Below are 24218 nucleotides of genomic sequence, written 5' to 3' on the forward strand. Positions count from 1 at the left end.
ATTGATAGAAGATAGAAGTTTAGTTTTAGGTAGGTACCTACCTAAAACTAAACTTCTAAGTGTTAGTGAATAAAAAGTGGTGTTCTAACTTCTGCCTTTGTTATGAACGTGTCGAGCGAGCGTGTTTGTGTTGGTAAATTTTATGTATATCTAATTCACTTATGTAGTATATTAGTATTAGTATAATATACCTTATACACTCTCACTTGTCCAATTGTTATAAAAATCCAGGCCACGGCTTTTGAAACTCAGTGATCTACTTTGAATTTTTCAATAAACAATGGCACCACAATTTTTGTCTTTCCAGTAGCACCACAATCCTCAGCAACTAATGAACCCTAAGCAGCATACTATGATAGATCCATTTAAATATTAAAACCTATTAGTTTTACACCTACGGAGTAATTTGTGTCATGAAATCTGATACTTATATAATTTCTGTTATAAAAGCTTACAATGTAGGGACCTATCTATCACAAACATGAATATTGATGTAGGTGTTTAATAGCTTTATCTAATTATTTATTCGAGCACTTAAGCACCCATTATTTCAATTATCTATAGCTAACACAATTTCCATGAACCTAGATAACAAAACAATTAAATAACACGTTTTTTTACCTCACTTCCTCGTGGTTAATCTATATCAATACACAAAATATTCTATTAAAAATCTTAGGCTGTACCTATTCGTTGCACTAAACAAAGGATATAAACTTTTTTAGGTTTTAAATTTTTCTGTGTGTCCATAGATCCATGACTCTACCGGCTTCTATCTATCTTTATTTACTTACAAGTTTGTTTCACATTACCTACAATATATTCCATTTACTCAATAATGTATCTAAGGCAGAACTGTCGTACACATTTTACGAAAAAGAACAATTTAGGCATCAAGACTTCAACCTAGCCTGTCTAGGAACTACATTTTCTACATTTCTTGACCTCAGAACGTTACTGATCTCAGCGATACAGGAATGAACAGTATGGAAAAATCTACTAAGTACACAACAGTGAAACCCCACAACCTTATGGAATAACGGGTACCGGCCAATTCAAAGAGGAAAACTAGTAGGTAAAGTTACAATAAGGAAATTCTCAGTTGTACCTACTCTGTTGTTTAAGTATTAAAGAGTTTACACCAAGTCTAAAGACAGATTTATTCTAAATCGTTTGAAGGCACGTTACACTATGAAGTTAATATGCAGGTGGTGATAGTACAATACCTATTAGTAGTGTCTGTAGATATTGGTTCGAGATATCAAAACAGTTAAAGTCTGGTCTTGTAAAAAGAAAAAGAAGTTACATTTAATTAAATACTTTGTATTATCATAAGAGAAATCTAACATAATTAAGTTGAATGAGCCAATTTTAAAAGGTGGGTACTTGAACGCATTCATAAACCGCTCATGATATTAACTTTCATGGGAGGTTGCTCAGAGGTCTCTTGATCGAATTCAGATAAGAGTGGTTCGATTTGTATGTCAAGATCTTTGATAGCTTCATCGAGTATCTTGATTTTTCCGAGTAACTTCTCTGCTTGCAAATTGTATCCTGGTTCAAGCATCTTACCGCTCGGATTCAATTTGAATAGGTGTTCCGCCTGATTGCCAAATAAAACATTATTCAGTTAATCAATTAAGTTCCCATATACTTAGTAGATTAATTTTATTTAAAGTACATCTCTAGTAGAGAGATAGAGGCTGGTTTCTTCAATCAATTAATGGATAGATAGTAAAATGACAGTAATAATTATGAAAGAGCTTTCATTGCACTAACGACCACAGACAAGAGTTAGGTAGATATTTAAATATCAGGTAAGTAGATTTATTCACAAAAAACTACAACAACAACAAGATAAATGAACTTTATTATTTAATCTCACGGAAAATTAAAAAACATAAAGCCACACGTAAATAAAGAAATAATAACACTAATTACTCCGTTCGTTCAAGTCGAATTAAATAATTTAATAAACAAAAAAGGTTTTATTTAAACCCTTCTCAGATAAAATAAATAAGTAAGACAACCACGCTTTGCCTCGTTTTAACACGGGATAAATAAAATTTGTAGGGTTCAATATATGAAAGTGCTACCGTACTTCATGTCTACAAAGCACTCATATGTCTCAACACTTTAATGTCGTCTGTTTCTGTTTTTGGTTGGGTTTCCTGAGTAATACGTAAACCCGCGTGTAATTCACCAGCAACATTTTTCTTTTTCAGTAATGCTTCAATTTGTAATCTAAACTCTGGTTCAAGCTTCTTAGTGCTAGGATTCAATTTGAATAGGTGATCTACCTGATTAGCAAAAAATGTTCAACTTTTAAAATTTACGCTTACAAAAATAAAACACAACGTTTTAAAAATGAGACTTACTACATATTTACATTGAACATTATGCACCCATAATCAATTCCCTAATGCAAATTGTATAATTATAGGTACGTACCAAGAAATCAATGGGATCTTCTGGACGTAATTTGGCGACTTCTAGTAAAGCAGGAGTCAGTGTTGGGAAAATATGATTTACGAGATAGTTGCGCATGGGCTCGCCTGCAGCCGCTAGCGCTGCTTCTTCTTCCTCGCGGAGAAGAGCATACAGCTCAGTCTATACAGACAAAAATAGAACATGACGTTCCATCTGCATAACCATACCTATACGAGTAGGTACTTACTCATACGTATGTAGGTTGTGATGCGTGGCAAAATTTAATAAAAGTGATATCCCTAATGAAGATTAGGGATATCATTTTTAATTAAATTAACCATCAATACAAATTACCCAGTACTCCATTTTCTCTTCCCGCTCTTCTTTCAATTTGCGTTCAAGTTCTTCCAAAGCCTTGGCTTCTTTAGCTTTCAACGATTTCTTTTCTTCTCGCTCTTTCTTCTCAGCAGCTTCAATGAGTGCTGAGAAAAAATATGTATTCTTTTACACTATCTTTAACAATTTTATTTTACGAATATCGCTATATAGCTATAACTATACGCCTATAAAGAAATCATGTGAATTGTACGTACCAGCGAGCTTGCCATAGCGACATGCGCGCCCCATGCGTAGCGCTACATTTGAGTATGACGTCTTCATTCCATAATCCTGATGATCCTTTACAGTGACAACTAATGGATGTATATCTAATTCATCAAAGAAGTTCAGTGGAGTTATTTCCCGAGAATCGCCAGCTCGAAATTCGCCTAATCGTTTTAAAATGGCTTCTTCGTCCAACCGGGGATCACCTTCGGGTTGACGCATTGCTTTCTCACAAATAAAATCATCCGTTGCATCTAGCGATACAACGACATCTGCGAGTAAAACGCACCAAATTGTTAAGAAAACTGATACTTAGGTATTAAGTCATGTGGAGGTCACATATTAATCGCTTACCAGGTAATATTTTTTTCAATACATTGCTGAACAAATCGGTATCTTCATCAAATGGTTCATGATCAACATCATCTTCGCCCTCCGAATCCTGTTCCTCGCCTTTATCGAACACTAAAAAGTATGTTTTTTATAAATAATACTCATTATATGATACATATTTACATACAACGATTGATTAGCTACGAGTCACGACGAATCTTTAATCTATGACATCAACTTTGCGTTTGGAAAATCTTAAAAAATTTGAGTAGGTATTGCTTACACGCCGAGCATTGCAGCAGGTTCGTCGGGAATCCATCAAGAACCCATCCTCTATTCAAACCTTCACGGCACAGCATCCTCTGACGTAGGTATCTACATAAATAAATCATTTAATCAAAAAGTAGGAATGGTTAGCTGTTGGATGCTCTGTTAACTTTAATTATTTTAGTCACTGAAATTATGTGACCCTTCGTTTTTGCAACCTGTAGATTTTAACTGATAATCTACCTAAACAAAACATTTCCTAATTAGTCAACAGATGGCCATAATGAGCCGGCTTGCCTGTGTTTACGTAAGTAATCGGGGGCTTCCCACGCGGTAAACCGAAAGTATTTGCATCTTAGTAATGAATCATGTCATTACAATGGTTGGAAGACCTTAATCGGTTTTGATAAGTTTTTAAAACGCTATAATTTTAATGGCAATTCCCACACTAAGAATTGCTCTTGTGTCGCGGGGATTTTTACAAACATACAAACAACGGACACAAAACACAACCAAACCCGAAACAATTATTTGTGGATCGCAAAAATAATTGTTCCGTGTTGGTATCGAACCCACGACCTCCCGACACAATGGTATCAGTGTGGCGACCTAAACCACTGTGCCGCGGTGATTATTTTTATATTTCATGTTATTTATTATCTGACGTTGTAAAAGTGAGAAGCAAAGGACAAGAAAACCCTAAGATTTCTTCATCGTTGAGCAGGCGACCCGACTGCAGTACAGCGAGTGTTTGTCGAGCCGCCTCTTGTACGCCTTCCTCATCGCCGACGTCGTCGTCAGCATCAGCATTACCGGCTTCATCTTCTTCGCCCATAGGAATACCCATTGCTGACATCTCACCAGCTTCCCAGTGTTGTATGCGCCATGCCTGTGATAATACGTATTAAGACAAATAGGTGCATAGTAACAGAATTAAAAAAATTATAAGTAGATATGATGAGGAAATTTCAACATCCAAGGAAAATGAAAACGTAACAGAATTAAACGTGCAACTAATAAAATTGTGCAACTATGTCATTGTACAAATCTGCATAAGAGAATGGGTAGCTACGTTCATTTTAAATTCTAATCTCATTTGCATCTAGGTACTATTGCGTAGGTATTGATTAAAAGTAGTATTTGCTGTTCAAGAAGCATGAGTAGGTCTAAGTATGTATACATATAATATTATAAGTAAGTATACCTATGAATTTGTTAATTTATGGTTTTTGTAAGTGGATTACAGTAAGCAATCGGTACTTATTTACAATCAGGCGATAAACTAAATTTAATTAAATTTATAATGGTTAGATAGCGTGAGTTAATTCCTAGGTTGAAGGATTAGGAACTCAAAACTATAATATTAAGAACATATTAATTATGTATTATTATTAGCCTATCGATTTCATGTCTGGTGCGAGATAGCTTTTATCAGAACCTGTTTTATGACAAACCTCTACTTGAGCCATGTGTTTTTTACATCGAGCATTATGTGTGAGTAGTAGATACCGAATGTATACAATATTTACGAACTAACCAAATCATCCAGAATATCTTGGGCCACCGTTTCCGGGGATATATAAATAAGGCCATAAGCTTCACATATAAGTTTTGCCAAGGTAGTTTTACCAACAATCGGAGGGCCATAAATAAGGATCTGCGAACACATTTAAACGATTTGTAGTTCCGTAGAATAATGCACTAGATTCTAACAAGTATGTACGCAAGATGTAGATTGTAAAGATCCACAAGTGTCTAGTATAATAATATTCATTGGGTCAACAATAAGTTTTTGAGGCATTAAGAGCCTTGACTTGCGTTGAACAGAAATCTAAACTGCTATGAAACAGTACAATGACCTGTTTTAAACTTTCAACCATATCTACGCTATAAACTATTGTCACGAGCCGTTTACCTTGTGATAATACAACTTTTAGCTAACATGGATTACCTTAAAAGATTTTAATCCCCTCTCTTTCTTGAAATCTTTTATAAGCGTAGACACGTTCTCCGCAAAGGTCAATTCCGAAGTCCATTGTAATGCCATTGTCTCGACAATGTAAGTTGGCTCCATATTCAAGTTGAGAGTCATTAAGTCAAATATTCTTTGCTAGGATTGATTTGATCATAAACACGAAAGGTAAATAGTTATTAGATTATTGTTTTTTTATAAAAATTACACATTACCTAGTTACATAGAAATGTTAGTAGGTCCCAAACTAAGCTGTAGGTACCTACCTGTGACTTGTACATAGGTACCTACTATGAATATTAGGTATATCTAATATGCCAGTTAATAAAGACAAAGTGAGCCTACAAATATGTTATTCTTACGTCTATTTCTGGTATCAAAAAAGCATCTTCAGGCGGAATACATTTGAACATTCCAGAACCAACGGACCGTCCGAGTGGCTTCACTATCTGCAAAAGGAATTTAACTATCGCACTCGTATTTAGATAAGGAAGTAACCGACTGAGTCTTAAATACAATAATCATTACCTCTCTCTGTCTAGTGACGTTTTGTTCAACAGCTAATATGTAAAGCTTTTTCGGAAAGTCCATTGCTAAATTGTAGACGATTCTGCAATCATTGTTTCAGCTTTAACAAAGTCCTATATCTTTCTTGTCAGAAAAAAAATTATTATGATCTATAAGTACGCTAGTTAACACCTATAAACGTGTTATACGGGGAGGTAAATCAGTTTATTTCGACGTAACCGTCTGGTGTCTTTAATTTGGTAACAAACGAACACACAACAATTTGAAAATTTACGGCCTGTATTAAGCGTTAGGTACTAACTTGGCTAAATCAGCAACATTAATCAATGGGACAGCATTTCCTCCGCGTCCTAAAATCGGAAGTATTCGCTCACATTCCCAGGACTTTTGAAACCAGTAAAAGAGCACGTCTTCTCTACCACCGTAGGTAACACCAGAGCATACCACTATAGCACTGTTAGAGAAATAAAATTAACAATAGTATGATGGGTACAGCCGTGATCTCAAATAAAAAATATTGTAAGTAGATATCCATCAGTAGCTAGGTATATATATGCGCTAGTGTTTCATAAACTTACCCAATTTGTGATCTATAGGTCCGAGCTATTCCGATGACCTCATTTTCAACATCGTAATGCATCTTATAATTTGGGTGACATTTTCTTTTACGAAAATCCATTTCGATGAAAGGCATATCCGGACTATCCTAAACAAACATGTCATGTTGAAAATTGCTGTAGCATAATACGCTGGTAAGTACCTACGTATGTACCTACTGCATTATGAGTTTAAATAGGTAGGTAGGTACTAGGTAGCAGGTACAAATAGATTCCTACATTCATAAATACGGGTATAGCTGTGCAGAAGAAATTATCTCTTCTGTGTAGCAGATAATTTATCTTTGTGTCATTTGTTATCATAGTATCGATCGTAGAAGATAAGGGGTAAAACTCACCGGATCCAACGGTTTAGTGGAGCCCCACGTCATAACTGTAGATATCAGTATCAAGTAGCGTTTCTTGGCTTCAGCATCGATGGTAGTAGTAGCGCCAGTTTCATCTTTATCTACAGATTTCGGTGGCTTCTGTTTTTCTAGCAACGTCTTTAAGACTACAGGCATATAGAATCATTAGCTGCATAGTAATCTACTTATACCTACTAATATTATATAGCTGAAGAGCTTGTTTGTTGGTTCGTTTGACCGCGCTAATCTCATGGTTCTATTTGAAAATTTATTTAAGTGTTGAATAGACCATTTACCGAGGGAGGCTTTAGGCTATATAGCATCACGCTACGGCCGTTAGGAACGGACTAGCAACAATAAATAAAAACGGGGAAATTATGACCCACTTTATATTCTCTTCTATGTGGCGCAAGCGAAGTTGTGCAGGTCAGCTAGTTGTAAGTAAAGCTGTAAGTATAAGATTTGAACATGCCTATCTGAGGCAGGAAATAGGGTCACTTAGGTACCTTCGAGTCATACAACCAAAAAATTAGAATGGTATGCAGGTCTGTGCTGTCAGGCTCCGGTCAGTTCTCTAGACCAGTCTAAATAGATACAAAGATAACCCTGCTCTGATAAGATATTAAAAATGTAGGCACATAGGAGAGATATTTTTTTACCTTTCAAATATTCCATGGCGAGCCTGAGTTCATCTCGGTCGTAGCTAATATCCAGGATAACAGTCCCACATGTCAACATTACAGGCACGCACTCATTCTTGGGTATAATTCTGGCCACGTTGTCTAGACTTTTGATCTTTGGGTCGGATACAGTGCCTTTTTAAAACAATCATAATATAGGTTTTGATACTGACAAAAACTGCGACGGGATAGTGCTCAAGTACTTATCCAATACTCGTGAAGTATGTCGCCTACTTACCTATAATTTCGAACGGCTGTTCAGGCGGAGTTGGCGAGTGCAATTGAACATCCTCACCGACCACCGTCCGTGAAGATACTTTAGTGGATGCCACATTCCCTTCGAGTACCTTCGCTAATTCTCTAAGTATAAACTCCCCATGATAGCTATCCAAGTTGTTTACAAAATAGCGTTTGACTGAGAATATACTCTCAGTATCTGATACAGACTTATCGGATGAAAAGGAAGCAACTGACTTCATTTTCGTTATTTTCCAAATGTACCCATCTAGATTCTAGTTGATTATCCGTATGACCAATGTCACTTGGACAATAAATAGTTAGTGATCTATGGTTACGGAACATTTATGGTAAATTTTGAAGAGATCTATATTCGGTATAAAAAAGTTAAGTTGCTATAGAAGTCGTATGCAACTGCCGCGTAGAAGTCTTCAATTGGAAACTCGTGCAGGGCCAAAAACTTAGAAGAGTTCATCTATCTGGAAATTCTCAGTGATTGTCTGGAGTTTGGAAGTTGGGCTTGTATACCTCCGTGCCCTACTAACTAGAGAGCATATAAAAAGCCGTCGCGTTGATCCTGTGCCCGATCTCCTGTCGGTCGTGTAGTGTCGGTAATCCGTCCATCGATAACCGATATTCGACAACGACAGTCACTTCTGAAACCAGCCATCTGTGCAAGAGTTTATTTTTCAATCTGTTGCATTATGAACTGTAGGTAGGTACATAATAAGTTCAAGTAAGTATAGGTATAATAGGATAGTAGTGGATAGGATTCAATCCTGATGTCACGGTGTAATAATACGCATGGATCGAATAAAATAAATATTTTATTAAGTTCATTATGTATAATAAAAACAATAAGTACAATGATATAGAGTTCATATATGATAATTATAGACTTATATCTAATTAAAATGTTCCACAGCTGAATACAGAGATACAGACAAAATACATTATATATAACAGTAAATGTTTGAAGATTTGTCATGCAATTCACGTTATAGATGCTTACGTATAACATAATGTTAACATTAATAAAAATATATCCGATATCAATAACATATCGTAGGTCATTCTACTCATCCTATGCATGTTACTGCTTTGTACATTTTAATTAGGGGCATTATACTTCAACAATTGTATCCTATTATCGAGATTCTAAATAACTAATCGATCATTGTAAATTGTTCCCAAGCACCTTGATAATATTCGATAATTGGCACGATATTTGTAAAATTCAAATTTCATTAAGTTGTTACACATTGAATCATAACTAATTATAATACTTAACAGAGTTTTAGATAAAATTCATGCAAGCAGCATGGCTCAAGATTTAAAAAAGTCCGTAATTGTCGAAAAAGCTTCATTACATGTAATTAAAATTACAAGGTATCATAAAAATAGAAATACATATCTACCTAGTTACTTAAGTATGGTCAAAATACGTTCGGTTATCGACGTTTAGAATCAACTAGATAAGATGGTGGCTTATTCGTTTACGCAATACATGATATTTTTCTCGCGCAAATGCTTTTAAAGTAGATAGTGACATACCGCTCTATCAGTCTATAAACTTTCAACTATTCACTTCATCAAAATCGCTTAACACCACTTCTAGAAGGCTGAGAGTATTACGAATGGCTCTGATTACTACGCTATGGCACCTAGCAAGCTAGTTGTTTTTTTTTATATTCTAATACTGATAACTTGTACTTAATGCTAAAAATGTGTAAACATGGTTAAAGATTATTTTATGGACGGCTTTAAACACTATCACAAATTTACATAATCGGTACGACATTTCCAACGAAAAACAATCGGTGAAACACCATGGTACCTATGACGCTTATATTATCTTCTTTCGTCGGTTGAATGATGACGTGAAATGTAAACAAATCATCTACGTCATGTCTTCTAGAGGGTTACCGAGATTATACGGAATGTCTTGTAGTGTCAATTTCTAATAAAATAAGCTCAAGTCTTTTTTAAATTCAAATAAAGTCATTCTCATTAAGTACTAAGTAAAATAGTTAAGTACGAGGAAAATTAAGTATCGATACCTACTTAGCACACACAAAGCGGAATGAATCCTGTTGATTGCACGTATTTTGTCGTGGCATATATAAGGCATCATCTCGCTTTAGGTTTCCGTCGAAACTTAGAAAGCGAAAATCTCAAATAAATTTGCTTTAGGGAATGTTAAGTGTAAATAATTATATAGTCTATGAAGAAGAAATAATTCTGAAATTATCACATAATTTCAGTTTCCTCAAAATTTGCTAATATACTTGACTTAAATTCTACAACAAAATAGGCGAATTTTCGTAAGGCACTAAATAATAAAATTAATTACCTATAATATATTGCAACATGCAAAAATAAAATAATCTACATTGTCATTTTTGTTTGTAAAAACTTGAATATAAAATTTTGATGTACCTATGTAATAATAACTGACAAAAAAACAATAAACTTACAATTGCGTAGTAATGACAGACTTACGATGAATAATTGTTATCTCTTTCTCTCCAATGCCAGATGGGGAGCTGGGTTCTGAAGTGACCAGCCATGGGGACAGGGATGATATTGGTTGTGACTTAGGTGTTAAATCCTCCTTCTTCTCTGGTGGTTTTGGTGAGGCTAACTTGGGCTGATTGTGAGGAGGTTCCACAACCACGATTGATACATACTGGGAATTAATGGGATTTGTGGGCTCATTCAAGATTTTTGGTGAAGGAGTTGATGGTATAGCAAGATTAATATTAGTTGATTCATTTATTATCTTGACCTCATTTTCCCTGGCTTTCAAGATATTGTTGCATTTCAATTGTCCAGGTGGTAAAGCCTTTGTGGAGGAAAGATAGCATTTTGTTTGATTGTTAGGCACTTCTTTATCACTTGCAGAGTCTAACTGATCTCTCTTTACTTCATTCTTAGAATCATCACTGTTCAGTTTCTCCTTAACTAAACTCATGAGTAAATCATTCAAGGGGTTTGATTCTGTGACAGGTGAACAGCTGCAAGCTGGTTTGTTGATCACAAGTTGTGTCAGATTGTTCTTCTTTTCTTCATTTATGGACTTGTCCATTTTGAAAAGAACTTTGTTACTAATAGCATCATCTTTCGAAATCAATACTTCTTCAGCTGGTTCCTCATTGATCAAATTTTTAGTTGAAGGTTCCCCAATTTCAACCTTTGATTCTGGTTCAATCACAGTAGATTTCTGAGATTTAGCACTACTCTTTCTTGACAAAGTGTCAATGTCAGGCAGCAGAATTGCAGTGTCAGATGAAGTACTAGGTACTTCAACAGCTGCTTCGGGTTGTGTGGGTTCTGATTTAGTGACATTCTGTTTTTCACGTTCCCTCAGCACATGACTCTGGCGACGAGCAAACCGTTGGCTAGGCCTTCTCTCAAATTGGACAGTACGCCTGGCTCGATTTTGCTGAGTAGTCTGGTACTCAGTTTTCCCAGAATATTGGAATCGTGAACCCATTCTGAAGAAGTTTTGGCGGGCAGAAGGACCCTTGACAGGTGCTCTAAGGCGGAAAAATGTGTGATGCTCTACAGCACATTTCCAAAGATGCTTACATGCTTTCTCATTGTGCAGTCTAAACACAAAGGTATGTTCTTGTTCACGGCCCTGATCATCATCTTCAACAACCACTAGGGTTAATTTTTTCTTTTTGAAATCTAGCTTACTTATTTTTGGCCAAAAGAACAAGCCAATTTTTTGAGGCCCCTCAAAAACCAATATGCCTGTGGGTGTCAATCCTAAATGATACTCACAACCATCTTTGCCCAACACAATGTGCATGTCAACACCATACATTTCCAGCCATTTAGCTTTATTCAAGTAATTAACCTCAGCTTGAGCAGGTGTGAGTCCCTTGCATTTTTTAAATTCTTCCAATATTTCAATTTCCATTTCTTCTGTTTGATTGGGTACAAATCTAAACTCAGAGACTGTAGCTGGAGTGTGAACATTTTCATCAAAGTCTCCTAACTCAGATTGAAGAGCTAAAGCAGCTAATTCTACAGCAGTAGAGTGAGGACATTCCAACTTGCTCTCTAATATATCCTTCTTCAATTGTAAGAAGAATTGATATCTAGTAAGCTCTTCTCTCAAATTATTAGGCTCTGATGAGTAAAATTTTACTTTCAAACGTAAGGTGTAAGGTGGCCCTATTTTGACCTGTTTTTTTATCGTTTTCGTAGGGTCTAGCCAGTGTTTTACATTGTGAGTGTCAGTGAATTGCAAACCAAAGTAGTCTTTCTCAATCAAATCCAATGAATAAAAAACTTGCTCGTAAAGATCTCCTGCACTTGCTTTCTTTGATAAATTTATAGATATATCTGTTTCGTCTAGCAACAACACTTTACATTGTATCAGATTTTTGTTACTGGACGCCTTTTGAGTTTGTTTGTTGCGGTTTTGACTTGAAGAACGCCCCCTTCGACTTAGGAAGCGTAACATATTGTATTAGGTGTACCTGTAAAAGAATATTATATGAAAATCGTTCATAAACGTCTTATCCATTACTTTGCTGTATACTTGAGAAATCATTATTTCTTTTTCATAATTTAATTATACAGCAGCTTAGAGGTTGACACGAATACAACAAGTTAGTAATGTAAAAGCTTGTTTTGTAGCGGCCCACACAACGGGACAAGCTACGAAATATCGTTGAATAGCTATTTGCTTACATAAAAAACTTGAATGATAATGGTATTTATGGTTACGAAGAACACAATGTTTGACATCATTCTAAACATCTTGAGTTAAATTAAAGTTTTATATTTTGGGAACTTACAATTTATAATGTAAAATGATTATATCTCTTCATGAAACAGAAAAACTTAAAGCACTTTCTACGTTGAATACACCGAAAGATCAAAAACTTGACTCACAATCACTCGGGAACACTCGTCAGTCGTCCACATCCAACTTTTAGAACGCCAAAGGCACAGATAAAAAAATATTGACAATTATCAATTGACTTTAAGTCAAATGATGTTTATGGTTGAAATGTCCTCTCCGTGGATCCTCTCTTTAGTGATGTGCATTTAGTTAATTAAGGGAATATTTATTATTTTTCCATTAAATGTTTAGGATGTAAGTAAACGGTAAATAATAATTATAGAGTATAAACTTAAGCATAGCAGTGTATGAATAACTGCTTCAGCTACTAGTTTCATCTGTAGGTAGGTGCATCTCGCAATTTTGCCCCATTAAAATGGATAAAATAAAAGAATAATTTGTAATGTTGCCATCGTACATAATTTTATTTGCCTTTTTAACGGGGCAGCGCGCAGCGCAGCGGGACGGGGGAAGTGAGTGAACTGATTGAAAGGATCCCTAGTTTTGCATTGTCAAATCTGGAAAATAAAATAGATTTCAAAAAGAATCTAGGCACCAAACAAATTTTAAAAGCCAAACGTAAGTAATATTTCGAGAATGTGTGCTAAATATTTATGTTTAGTAACAAGCTTCACGTTTTATAACCAAAAAAAGTATGGGATTGTATGCACTCGCTAGGTGCCTTCGTCACAATTTTAATCTCGCTTAATTTACTATGTGAATGTATAATACTCGTGTCATTAACTAATTTACTTGTTTATTATGCGAAACTATGTCTGTTATGATTAATGGCAATGGTTGTTTAGAGTAATAATGCTGTGTATACCAAGAGGTGGTAACGTCCAAGAACAATCCTACGAGTTTAACTGTTATAAAAATGCTATCTGTTAATACAATTATTATTATCTACACAATCTCTTGTCAATTAAACTGGAATGATCTGTAGTAGTTGACAATAAATATTTGAGGATATTTATTATCAACTAATATTCAACTTAATTTTATAGATGCCTGTCGCTGACGAAATACAGTCCTCTTGGGCTGACGAGGTTGAGATTGACCAGGGAGCCCTGCCACCACCATCAGAAGTAGTAGAAAATGGACTGAAAATTGTCACTGAATACAAATATGACAATGACAACAAAAAAGTCAAAATTGTGAGGACATATAAAATTGAAAAACGTGTTGTTTCAAAGGTATGATTTTTCAATCGTTTTACATAAAAAACAATCATTAAGGTAAACTTAGTCTAAACTTATATTCAGAGTTAATTTGTATAATATCTTTATATAATTTCTTTATTAATCTAACGAAATGTAGTAATTTTGCATGTTTGTCTGTGTACAAATAGAAAAGTGGTCAATCAATACTTTCATGTAAATATTATTATACTGAATTTTATGAACTAACTATTCTTAAATTTTAGAGTATTGCCAAGCGTAAGACTTGGAGCAAATTTGGTGACTCGGCTAATGATAAACCAGGCCCAAATCCTGCTACTACCAATGTGGCTGAAGATGTTTTCATGCAGTTCATTACTAGCAAAGAAGAGAGCCAGCGTCCTGATGATGAGTGTGTTGATGGCCTTAAGGTAATTACCATTTTTGTCTTTGCAATACTTTATCCAGTCAGATAGCATTATTTGATGGATCTTGTGTTTCATAAATAATAAAGGTAATGACACCATAGTCATCTGAATCATGGAGATCTAAATGAATTGTCTGCATTTCTAGAGTAGTGCCTGCTAAATACGTTTGTGTTGAGAGATGATGATGTAGCAAGAGCAATTGTTCATTTCATCACTGCTCTCCTGTCTCAAGTTTTTATATTTTAGCTACATAAGTATTTTATTTGTTATAAATTATTACAGCCACAAAGCAGCAGTGTGATTGTCAAGTGTCGAACATGTCACGGAGAGCACTGGACCACTAGCTGTCCCTTCAAGCACACCCAGCTTGCTCAGGCCAAAGCCAGTGAAGCGGCCAAAGCTGCTGGTAAGTCTTTGCAAATTTTGAAAACATTTCTGTTAGGTTCTTATTTAGATACAGGTAGAATAGAAAAAGTTCTGATTGTTTCATTAGGTTTACGTGGAAGGGTGATAAATCACTTTTGCTTGTCACAAAACCAGCCTTCTTTCCTTAGCAGTGTTGAGTTCTTTTGAAATGCCTTGAAATCATGCCTTGGGGTTCTCAATAGGGTTTTATACACCTATAGTCATTTACCTAGACACCTATGGGTAATAAGGGCTGATAGAATAAACCCTAACAAACATAATTGTATACATTTGCAGAAGCCAAATCGACCACCACTAATAAGTACGTGGCTCCGAACTTGCGTGAAGGAGGTGCCGGCCGCGGAACTGGCCGTGAACCCCCAGGCGCCCGCCGTGACGACGTTGCCGCCATCCGTATTTCCAACCTTAGTAACTTCGCTGTCGAAGCCGATCTCGATGACCTGGTCAAAGGCTTTGGCCCTGTACAAAAATTGTACCTTGCCAAGGAGAAGGTAATTCTATATGTATATTACTTTATTGGATTTTTATGTGCAAGTTAAATAATTTGATGTGAATTTATTCCAAACTAGCTGACCCGCGCAACTTCGCTTGCGTCACATAAATTTTCCCCGTTTTTGTAACATTTTTTACTGGTACTCTGCTCCTATTGGTCGTAGCGTGATGATATATAGCCTATAACCTTCCTCGATAAATGGGCTATCTAAAACTGAAAGAATTTTTAAAATCGGACCAGTAGTTCCTGAGATTAGCGCGTTCAAACAAACAAACAAACGAACTCTTCAGCTTTATAATATTAGTATAGATTAGTTTCAAACTGAAAGTTGTCTGGCACTAATCTTTAACAATGCAACAAGACTAGACAATTTAGTTCCATGGGTTTAAATGCATTTTTGCTAATGTTAAAATGTGTTGAATACAGTAAAAGACTGGATATGAGACACATGGTTTCTGCTATAAACATTTGCAATTCATGTAAACCCATGTTATTATGTATAATGTATGTGTATCTGTTCAATGCTTACCTTCATTACCTATGCAACTATGCATGTATTCTCAAGTGTTTAAAATTTTAAATCAGATATTTTACCGACACTAAAATGTTTTTAGCTCCTGTAAACAATTCTAATGTTTTTTTTTATGTTACAGAGTACTGGTCTGTGCAAAGGTTTTGCCTATGTTCACTTCAAGTTCCGTGCTGATGCTGCGAAGGCTATTCAAACTTTGAATGGACATGGTTATGATCACTTAATTCTGAATGTGGAATGGTCTAAGCCTCCACAGAACAATTAAAAACCATTAACATTTCCATATTGTATACAGATTTTGAATAAAAACTATTATTGATATCACAGATGTTTCATTATTTTTTCAAGGAAAAAACAACATTCTTCGTTCAGGCTTTACATATTGCTGACAATATACTTTGTAATTTTTAATTAATTTTGTATTCTCATCTAACAGTTGTTTTACATTGATAAAGTGGTCAATTTTGAAAGCATTTGTCTTTTAACAATTACAATCGCATTAACAATTTATTTTGTCCATGTCTATATACATGCATAGTGAATCTCCAAACTATGTTATATTTGATCCTGGTTGGCATCACATAGCAAAACATAATAACATTTATCATGTTTAGGGCTGTTATCACCTCAATTACCGACGCCTGTTAAACACGGCAAAAGCTCCAGGCGAAATATGTTTTCTTTCCCTCGACAAATTTCAGAAAGCATTTTTACAACAAAAGCCACTATTCTGCAGAGCCTTCTCGAATGAGTTATTGTGAATAAATTTTAACTAAGATTTATTTCAATTTATAGTGTAGTGAAGTGAAGTCCCTACAGTGACAATAGTGTCTGTTTAACTCAATCGATGATTAGCATCTATATTTCGGAAGAGTCACAAATATATATTAGGTACAGCTATCCTGGTATATTTATATTACTGAAACTGACTGCCCCACTGCTCTGGTCTGATCATGAGGTTTTTAGCGTTTTCTAATTTATTATATTTTTTCATAGTAGCCCAGGGTCTCGTAACATGCTTGGTAGGTACATAAAAGACTAAACGACTAAGAGTATTTTATACACTTCTCTTTACACCTTTGAGTACAACAGGTGTGATATTATTATAATGTCAAAAAAATTACTTCGTGTAAACAAGTGGGGTTAAAATATGAAAGAAAGAAATACTGTTTTTAGTGTTTTATTCAAAGCACTTAGTGAGAGACTAGACAGACTTTGAAGTTACAACATCAACATGCTAAAGGTGCATACAACATAAATTAGTTTGCCTTAACCACTACCAAAAAATACATTTGCATAAAAATAAATATCATTCTGTTCATTCACAATCACAACTCAAAATTTTATCAAATTAAGTAATAAGATAATATAATTTTAAATATCAATATCATATTTCTCATCATCACTATTGGGACTGTAGGTCTCATCAGGCAGCTGTACTTCACCACAGAACATAAGTTCTACATAATGGAAATAGTCTAGAGCTATGTTAGTGAGCATAGCTCCAGTAGTCACACCTAGTACTGTGCCTATGACTGGTCGCTGGCCAACAGAACTCCTCAATATAGCCCATAAGAATATGGATCCCAGTGGCCATAAGCAACCACCTAAAAATGCCCATGAAAACCGTCGTGCTGGCGCTGCTGCCGCCATATGTGGCCTAGCCCAAAGCCATAATCCCGCACCACCCCCTGCAGTTAAGAACAATACATCAGTAACATCTCTTCTTGGAAAGAGCCTGTAACAAAATAATAACAATGTATTACATAGTAAATAATTTAAAGCAATTTTACGACTTTTTCCGCATTAAATAACTTTACTCACCTGACCATTAAATGAGGGTTCATCACACTAACTGACAAAGTTGTGTAACTAACCAGACCTTGTAATGGTAAGTAATAATATAACACATTGTCTTTATTAAATGGTGGCAATCTCAAGTTCGCCACAGATTTATTGAGAAGATCAACAGTTTTAGGTACAGTACCCGGCAGATTAATTATTTGCCGCCTGATGTTATGATAGATTTTCTCTAGGATATCCATTTTCTTGCTGTTTTTAAATCAAAATAATCTGCACTCTATTCTAGAGTAACTATATTAAGGTTACGTCGCTGCACATAATTTGGCAACTGTTAAGGTTCGAGATGTTATTTATACTATAATTTTGATCATTACAAGTTGTATGCAAAAGGTGATTGCAAAATGCAAATACAGATTGCACATGACATACAATTTGAAAGTGAACATCAAAAGTGACGTGAATAGTGATGTCCTGTTTTTTTTTAATTATCATGTCTTGTGACTTCATTGTCGATTTTTGTGCTCCTACCTATGTTTTAAATTCGTTTAAATTGATGTATTGTCATGAAAGTTGTCGATCAAATCCTAAGTATTTAAAACTTATTTATTTGTCTACTTTTTTATTGAATTACAGGTACTGACATTAAAATAAATTAGGCGATTTATATTATTTCATAAACAATATGTCTTGTTTATTAATGCTGTGTCCACACCAGCTCAACTTATACTACCCAACTCACTTCGTCTAACAACTATTTTGAAAGTGCCTCAGGCTGTCGTATTTGTTGTTGATTCATTGATTGCCTAAAATTTAATACTAAAGAGTTGCTGCGCTTATACTAAACGCAGGCAAAAATTCTATAAATAAAATAAAAAAGTATGATAAGAAATGGCGGCAAATTTAAAATTACCCAAAAAGATTTTAATCTTTACGCCTCGAGGTAAAGGTATTTTAAACCATCGCGCATCGTGACTTCTGTCTCATGTAGACTGCCAAATATATAAACCTTCTAAAAATGTTTACACCATTGATTAAGGTGTTTATACAATATGTGATGGTTTAAAATTGTTAATAGATGTGACTGAATAAAAAAAAACAGGTTACACTTTAGTGTTTATTTTCATTAGTTTGGTAGAAATTCTAGCTGCTATAACTTTTTCAATTAAATTTTCTCCTAAAGGACTAACAGACTCTATATCTAAAGATTCAAAGTCTTTAACTATGTCTATCTGTTTTCTCCATTTCTCTAAGCCATTCCAAGCTATCATGACTCCATTATCAGTACATAATTTAGGAGGTGGTCTGTATATTTCATATGAGGTCTCATTACACAACATTTGTAGAGCACTAAAAATATAATTATTACAAGCCACTCCACCAGATACAATTAATTGTTTATTTTCTTCAGGTATAAGTTTATTTTCTTGACAAAATATCATGGCTCTTTGTGTTCTATGAATTAAATGTCTAGTTGAAGCCATCAGCATGGCTGCACATAAATCATTTACTTCTGGTATTAGTTCATGAGCTACAGTTTTATGATAAACTTCTTTTCTATGCAAATGTAGGAGCACTGAAGTTTTAAGACCATTAAAGCTAAAGTTGCAGTCTTTGTATTCAGCCAGTGGGAGAGGTAGTTTAAATTGATGAGGATTTGTAGCCTTTGATGCTGCTGTTTCTATTGCTTGTCCACCACACATCTTAGAATACTCTGGTACATTCCTCAACTTCATTCTTCTAGCTACCTTATCAAAGATTTCTCCAGGAGCACAATCCATACTTTCACCTAACAACTGGAACTTGTCAACGTCTTGAGCAACAGCTAATAAACAATGACCTCCAGATATTAACAGAACTAAGAATGGAAATGATATTTTATGATGCATTCTTGCTACTAGTGCATGAGCCTGCATGTGGTGAATGGGTATTATAGGTTTCTTGTAACGTCTTGCAATATGCTTGGCATATTTCATACCCACAGCAAGACTAAGTGGTAGACCGGGTTTTAATGTAACTGCAATGGCTGCCACATCTTCCATAGTTATGTGAGCTTCTTCTAATGCTTTATTAACAGTCGGTTTTATATAAGTTCTGTGAAGGTCTTGTGCAATATCTGGTATAATTCCACCATTCCTTAAGTGCATTAGATTCTGAGAGTGAACTGTTTCAGATAATAGTTTCCCGTCTCCATTAATAACAGCACAGCCGGTGTCATCACAGGAAGTTTCAATTCCAAGAATATTTATCTTTGCAGAGAGGTTAGAATTGATGCATCTTGAATTTTGTAAAAATAACTTTTTAGACGCACTGATAATTTGGGGATACACTAATCGCCTCAAGAGCATGGTGCAGTCTTGTATATAAATATCATAAGCATGAACGGAAAGTAAGAATAACTCAAAAATGAGGTAACCTAGATATTATTTTCAATCTAAAAATAAACAAACATAATTTTAGTAAACAGTCTTGCAGTATATCAATTTTAGATACAAAATTTTTTGCTTAAATATTCACAATTTGTTTGGTACACCTAATCACACAAATAAAATAAATAATCCCATATTTATGATTATAATATTAAACATAACCTTAAATTAAGAATATCAATAATAAACGACACTAATGACATTATTGACATTGTTTTCTAGAGATGTAACACTCTGTAACTAGTGTTTTGAAGTACGAGATCTGATTCTATCTGAAAATTATAACAGTTTAGTCGATTTCTATAACCCCAATACTGTACGTATTTTATTTAGTTTTCTTATTGTAATAATTGGTCATAGATATTATGAAATATTTTATGATGTTAAACGTTATTATATTTTTCTGTTCTGATTTTGATTATATGAATGTTTCAGGGATTAAATAATGAAACTTTACACTAAACTTGATGTAGAAATCACGACCACAAAGTTATTATCACGGATTAAGTAAGTTCGGCAGAATTACATTTAAAAAAAATCTTGTTTTCGGTGGGAATCAAACCCGAATCTAAATGATTTGAAATGAAACATTCAACAAAAAAAATATAAGCTTATAAACTTATAAGCATTTCGAGTATATTTTTTTTATTTCTTCCTATAAGAATACAGAAGGAAAATATCTAGCGCGTCTAATTTGTATTAGCTATTTGTGTTGTTATTGAAATTTATTCGTTATAAGACAAGTAGGTACCAGGTAGAGAACTTGAGCCGAGTTGTTTCTTTCAACTTCTTTTGTTTATGTTATTATGTGCATAATTTTGTCGGGCCGGGATCTTTTTGTAATTCGATGATTTCGTTCAGTGACGCGTTGCGATCTGGTTGCATCGTTGTAAATATTCCTTCTCAGACATGTTACAAGTTTATTTTAAAAGAAAATTATGTACCCAGTTGAAACCTGTCGCCTCGGTATCGAATTTAACGCAGTCCGTTGAAAATATTGCAGAAAAATGTAAAAAACGCACCAACGAAGTTGTTAAGAATTTCGATGAGCTCCCGGGACCAAAGAGCTATCCGTTCATTGGCACTCTGCACAAGTATTTACCTTATATTGGTAAGTCTTTACTTAATGTTTGAAAGTCCATCAACTAGCTATCTAAGTACCTAAGTACGTGTCTATAAAATTGACTAATTAGATGCAGATGATATAAATAAATAATAGATATTACCGTAATTAATGTTTATAAAAGGTTTTAAGTACTACTTATCAGTGTTTTAAGTTAATAATAAATATTAGTTAAGATCTTTGCCACATCCTTACGTATTCCGATCTATTTCTATGGACAGATAATTATTTTAATCCGTAGAAATACCTAAATCGAAAAAAAACGTCTGAATTTTCGTCCACTAGTCACCTTGTCTTATCGTACTTACTTACATTATTGATGAATATTAAACTACCGAACTACGATTGCCTATTGAAGGATAAGGCGCGATATTATGCATTTGGAGGATACTACATACCTAGATATTTCAGGTGACTATGATGCAGAAGCTCTGGATATGATAGCTTGTCTAAACTGGCGTCGCTACGGTAGCCTCGTCCGTGAAACGCCAGGAGTAAGGCTGCTCCACGTATACGACCCTGATGACATAGAGACGGTGTTCAGACAGGACCATCGATACCCTGCCAGAAGGAGTCACGTGGCTATGTACCACTATAGAACTAATAAGCCACAAGTTTATAATACTGGAGGATTACTTTCCACGTAATACTGACTTACCTACTCTTCGTAATATTATTTTTACACCCATGCTAATACTTATTATAATTACGAAAGTCTATCTTTACATTATTAGATGCTAGGTTTTACAGTAGAGCTCAAACGCGAAACCTTACTTTTTGTAAAAGTAATTGAAGTTGTTTATTTTCCAATATGACTAGATTTTTTGTAATGTATGTTTATTTAGTTAAAATATTTTGCGAGCGGAGCAACATGGTGTTAGCTCGTTTGAAAATGCTGTGTAGCCAGGAACTATAGTAACATAAACAAATATTTTCAAGAATTTGACTAAATTCTTGCATATTATTTTGTGTTGTGTTTTAGTAACGGTCCCGAGTGGTGGAGACTTAGAAGTATATTTCAAAAGAATTTTACGAGCCCGCAAAGCGTTAAGAATCATATCGAAAATACTGATAGTATCATTACTGAATTTGTTCAATGGATAAAGGAGAAGAAAATAACACACGAAGAAGACTTTTTACCGTATTTAAATCGATTGAATTTGGAAGGTAATTTTTACGTTCGTAAGCACTATGAAAGGCGATACTTAAATTGATGGTTTAGAGTTTCTTAATGAGATTCTTCCGCTATGTGTAGTTTTTGAATAAATTAATGGTATTGTTTCAGTTATTGGAACAGTGGCCTTCAACGAACGTTTTAAAAGTTTCTCTGCACTAGAGCAAGACCCTGATTCACGAAGTAGTAAAACAATTGACGCCGCTTTCGGATCTAATTGTGGAATTATGAAACTAGACAAAGGTTTTCTATGGAAGTTATTTCAAACACCTCTATACAAGAAACTGGTCAAGTCTCAAGAATATTTAGAGAAGTAATATACTACTCTTAAAATTTCGACATTACCTATTTATTTAATTAACATTAAAAATTTTATGCTGTGACTATTTTAGGGTATCTACTGAAATATTGTTGAATAGAATGAATTTCTTTGAAGGAGACAACTACGATGATAAGTCCTTACTGGCGACTTTTCTACAGCAACCAATTTTGGACACTAAAGACATTGTTGGTATGATGGTAGATATTTTAATGGCAGCTATAGATACAGTGAGTTTAAAAATTGATGACATTTTACGTCAATATCCGTAAATATATCTACAGATGAATATATTATATATTTCATATGTTTCAGACTGCATACGCTACAAGTTTCACCCTATATCACATAAGTCGCAACAAGGAGGTTCAAGACAAGATTTTTACAGAAATATTGACTTTACTTCCTCAAAAAGACAGTAAGATAACTTCGGAAGTGCTGTCTAAAGCGGTTTACGTTAAAAGTTGTATTAAAGAAAGTCTAAGATTAAATCCTGTGTCAGTTGGAGTTGGCCGTCTGTCGCAGAAAGATTTTATACTTAGAGGATACTTGATTCCTAAAGGGGTAAGTGCTACTACTATTCCTGCACTAAGAATTGCTCATGATTCGCTGGGACTTTTACCAACATGCAAACAACGGACACAAAATACAAACAGACACGAGACAACTGTTTGAGGATCTCATATGATTGTTTCGTGTGAGAATCGAACCCACCACTTCCCAACGCAAGGATAGCGCAAAAAATCCTTTCCAATATTTTTTTAAATATTTTTTTTGCTTACAGACCGTTATAGTAACTCAAAACATGTTCGCGTCTCGTTTACCACAATATGTTCGTGATCCACTAAAATTTTGTCCTGAGAGGTGGCTAAGAGATTCTGACAGCTATGAAAACATCCACCCTTTCTTGAGTCTACCATTTGGATTCGGTCCAAGATCGTGTATAGCAAGAAGATTGGCTGAACAAAATATATCCATTGCTCTGATTCGGGTAAATGTTATATATTTTTCTTAATATTGCTTCATTAAGGCGTCATTAAATAACAATTACATTAATATAATATTACTTTAATGTTTTCAGATAATCCGTGATTTTGAAATAAAATGGATGGGCGGTGAACTTGGCATCCGAACCCTTCTGATTAACAAACCGAATCAACCTATAGCTTTGTCTTTTACTTCAAGATGTTCTTGAAATTACAGAAATACATATAAAGTATATGATTAAATTGCGCATAGTGTGCGTTTGTAAATCTAGGACGTGTGAAATAAATACAGTTTCAGTACATTAACTTGTTTATTTATTTATTCCATTTATAAAGATTCACACAATAAATATGTAGGTATATCGTATTAATTAACTGGGACCCAATTTCTTCTAGATGGAGCCGAAATTAATTTAAAAAGTTTAGGAGCTTGACCTTTCATCATTATATTTGGCGCAACACGTTCAGCAACA

General features: G+C 34.6%; 6 protein-coding genes across 8 annotated transcripts; 2 read left to right on the forward strand and 4 right to left on the reverse strand.

The window, feature by feature from the left end:
• Window positions 1-1346: 1346 nt before the first annotated feature.
• Window positions 1347-8298, reverse strand: LOC142972943 (adenylate kinase 7-like). The gene is made up of 16 exons (XM_076114404.1): window positions 8016-8298; window positions 7757-7912; window positions 7089-7243; window positions 6712-6839; window positions 6435-6587; window positions 6134-6215; window positions 5968-6054; window positions 5585-5743; window positions 5171-5290; window positions 4332-4522; window positions 3650-3741; window positions 3388-3498; window positions 3024-3305; window positions 2785-2912; window positions 2452-2610; window positions 1347-1603 (listed from the first exon to the last, which is right to left on the reverse strand). The coding sequence occupies exons 1-16, from the start codon at window positions 8254-8256 to the stop codon at window positions 1397-1399; spliced, it is 2451 nt and encodes an 816-aa protein (XP_075970519.1). The 5' UTR covers window positions 8257-8298; the 3' UTR covers window positions 1347-1396.
• A 525-nt stretch (window positions 8299-8823) lies between these two features.
• On the reverse strand, window positions 8824-13063 carry yrt (erythrocyte membrane protein band 4.1-like yurt). 2 transcript variants are annotated; one of them, XM_076114409.1, is made up of 2 exons: window positions 12926-13063; window positions 8824-12507 (listed from the first exon to the last, which is right to left on the reverse strand). In XM_076114409.1, exon 2 carries the CDS (start codon window positions 12489-12491, stop codon window positions 10488-10490), a length of 2004 nt encoding a protein of 667 aa, XP_075970524.1. In that variant the 5' UTR covers window positions 12492-12507; window positions 12926-13063; the 3' UTR covers window positions 8824-10487. The 2 variants fall into 2 exon arrangements, with proteins under 2 accessions (XP_075970524.1, XP_075970523.1); XM_076114408.1 differs by having other exon boundaries at window positions 12829-12985.
• Window positions 13064-13293: 230 nt separating this feature from the next.
• eIF3g1 (eukaryotic translation initiation factor 3 subunit g1) lies at window positions 13294-16235 on the forward strand. The gene is made up of 6 exons (XM_076114410.1): window positions 13294-13454; window positions 13883-14071; window positions 14302-14466; window positions 14746-14869; window positions 15166-15380; window positions 16036-16235. The coding sequence occupies exons 2-6, from the start codon at window positions 13883-13885 to the stop codon at window positions 16177-16179; spliced, it is 837 nt and encodes a 278-aa protein (XP_075970525.1). The 5' UTR covers window positions 13294-13454; the 3' UTR covers window positions 16180-16235.
• Window positions 16236-17078: 843 nt separating this feature from the next.
• On the reverse strand, window positions 17079-18132 carry LOC142972952 (uncharacterized). The gene is made up of 2 exons (XM_076114416.1): window positions 17739-18132; window positions 17079-17652 (listed from the first exon to the last, which is right to left on the reverse strand). Exons 1-2 carry the CDS (start codon window positions 17957-17959, stop codon window positions 17289-17291), a joined length of 585 nt encoding a protein of 194 aa, XP_075970531.1. The 5' UTR covers window positions 17960-18132; the 3' UTR covers window positions 17079-17288.
• A 222-nt stretch (window positions 18133-18354) lies between these two features.
• LOC142972950 (tRNA N6-adenosine threonylcarbamoyltransferase, mitochondrial-like) lies at window positions 18355-20331 on the reverse strand. Of its 2 annotated transcripts, none has more exons than XM_076114414.1 (2): window positions 20306-20331; window positions 18355-20148 (listed from the first exon to the last, which is right to left on the reverse strand). In XM_076114414.1, exon 2 carries the CDS (start codon window positions 20060-20062, stop codon window positions 18818-18820), a length of 1245 nt encoding a protein of 414 aa, XP_075970529.1. In that variant the 5' UTR covers window positions 20063-20148; window positions 20306-20331; the 3' UTR covers window positions 18355-18817. The 2 variants fall into 2 exon arrangements, with proteins under 2 accessions (XP_075970529.1, XP_075970528.1); XM_076114413.1 differs by having other exon boundaries at window positions 20232-20315.
• Window positions 20332-21035: 704 nt separating this feature from the next.
• Window positions 21036-24038, forward strand: dib (Cytochrome P450 302a1, mitochondrial). The gene is made up of 8 exons (XM_076114411.1): window positions 21036-21254; window positions 21678-21909; window positions 22249-22433; window positions 22552-22753; window positions 22833-22989; window positions 23075-23323; window positions 23544-23750; window positions 23841-24038. The coding sequence occupies exons 1-8, from the start codon at window positions 21053-21055 to the stop codon at window positions 23952-23954; spliced, it is 1548 nt and encodes a 515-aa protein (XP_075970526.1). The 5' UTR covers window positions 21036-21052; the 3' UTR covers window positions 23955-24038.
• The last annotated feature ends 180 nt before the right edge of the window (window positions 24039-24218 follow it).

Source organism: Anticarsia gemmatalis, chromosome 5 (genome assembly GCF_050436995.1).
Source record: "Anticarsia gemmatalis isolate Benzon Research Colony breed Stoneville strain chromosome 5, ilAntGemm2 primary, whole genome shotgun sequence".
Classification (NCBI taxonomy): Eukaryota; Metazoa; Arthropoda; class Insecta; order Lepidoptera; family Erebidae; genus Anticarsia; species Anticarsia gemmatalis.

Excerpts from the sequence above, each read along its gene's own strand:
- dib (XM_076114411.1), top strand. The coding sequence starts at position 21,053 with ATGTTACAAGTTTATTTTAAAAGAAAATTATGTACCCAGTTGAAACCT. Across the intron at positions 21,910-22,248 it reads ACTGGAGGATTACTTTCCAC|TAACGGTCCCGAGTGGTGGA; the intron begins GTAATACTGACT and ends GTTGTGTTTTAG. Across the intron at positions 23,324-23,543 it reads GATACTTGATTCCTAAAGGG|ACCGTTATAGTAACTCAAAA; the intron begins GTAAGTGCTACT and ends TTTTGCTTACAG.
- LOC142972952 (XM_076114416.1), bottom strand. The coding sequence starts at position 17,959 with ATGGATATCCTAGAGAAAATCTATCATAACATCAGGCGGCAAATAATT. Across the intron at positions 17,653-17,738 it reads AACCCTCATTTAATGGTCAG|GCTCTTTCCAAGAAGAGATG; the intron begins GTGAGTAAAGTT and ends ATTTTGTTACAG.
- LOC142972950 (XM_076114414.1), bottom strand. The coding sequence starts at position 20,062 with ATGCTCTTGAGGCGATTAGTGTATCCCCAAATTATCAGTGCGTCTAAA.
- eIF3g1 (XM_076114410.1), top strand. The coding sequence starts at position 13,883 with ATGCCTGTCGCTGACGAAATACAGTCCTCTTGGGCTGACGAGGTTGAG. Across the intron at positions 14,072-14,301 it reads AAAAACGTGTTGTTTCAAAG|AGTATTGCCAAGCGTAAGAC; the intron begins GTATGATTTTTC and ends CTTAAATTTTAG. Across the intron at positions 14,870-15,165 it reads TGAAGCGGCCAAAGCTGCTG|AAGCCAAATCGACCACCACT; the intron begins GTAAGTCTTTGC and ends ATACATTTGCAG.
- LOC142972943 (XM_076114404.1), bottom strand. The coding sequence starts at position 8,256 with ATGAAGTCAGTTGCTTCCTTTTCATCCGATAAGTCTGTATCAGATACT. Across the intron at positions 2,913-3,023 it reads TCGCTATGGCAAGCTCGCTG|CACTCATTGAAGCTGCTGAG; the intron begins GTACGTACAATT and ends ATTTTTTCTCAG. Across the intron at positions 2,611-2,784 it reads AAGAGAAAATGGAGTACTGG|ACTGAGCTGTATGCTCTTCT; the intron begins GTAATTTGTATT and ends TTGTCTGTATAG.
- yrt (XM_076114409.1), bottom strand. The coding sequence starts at position 12,491 with ATGTTACGCTTCCTAAGTCGAAGGGGGCGTTCTTCAAGTCAAAACCGC.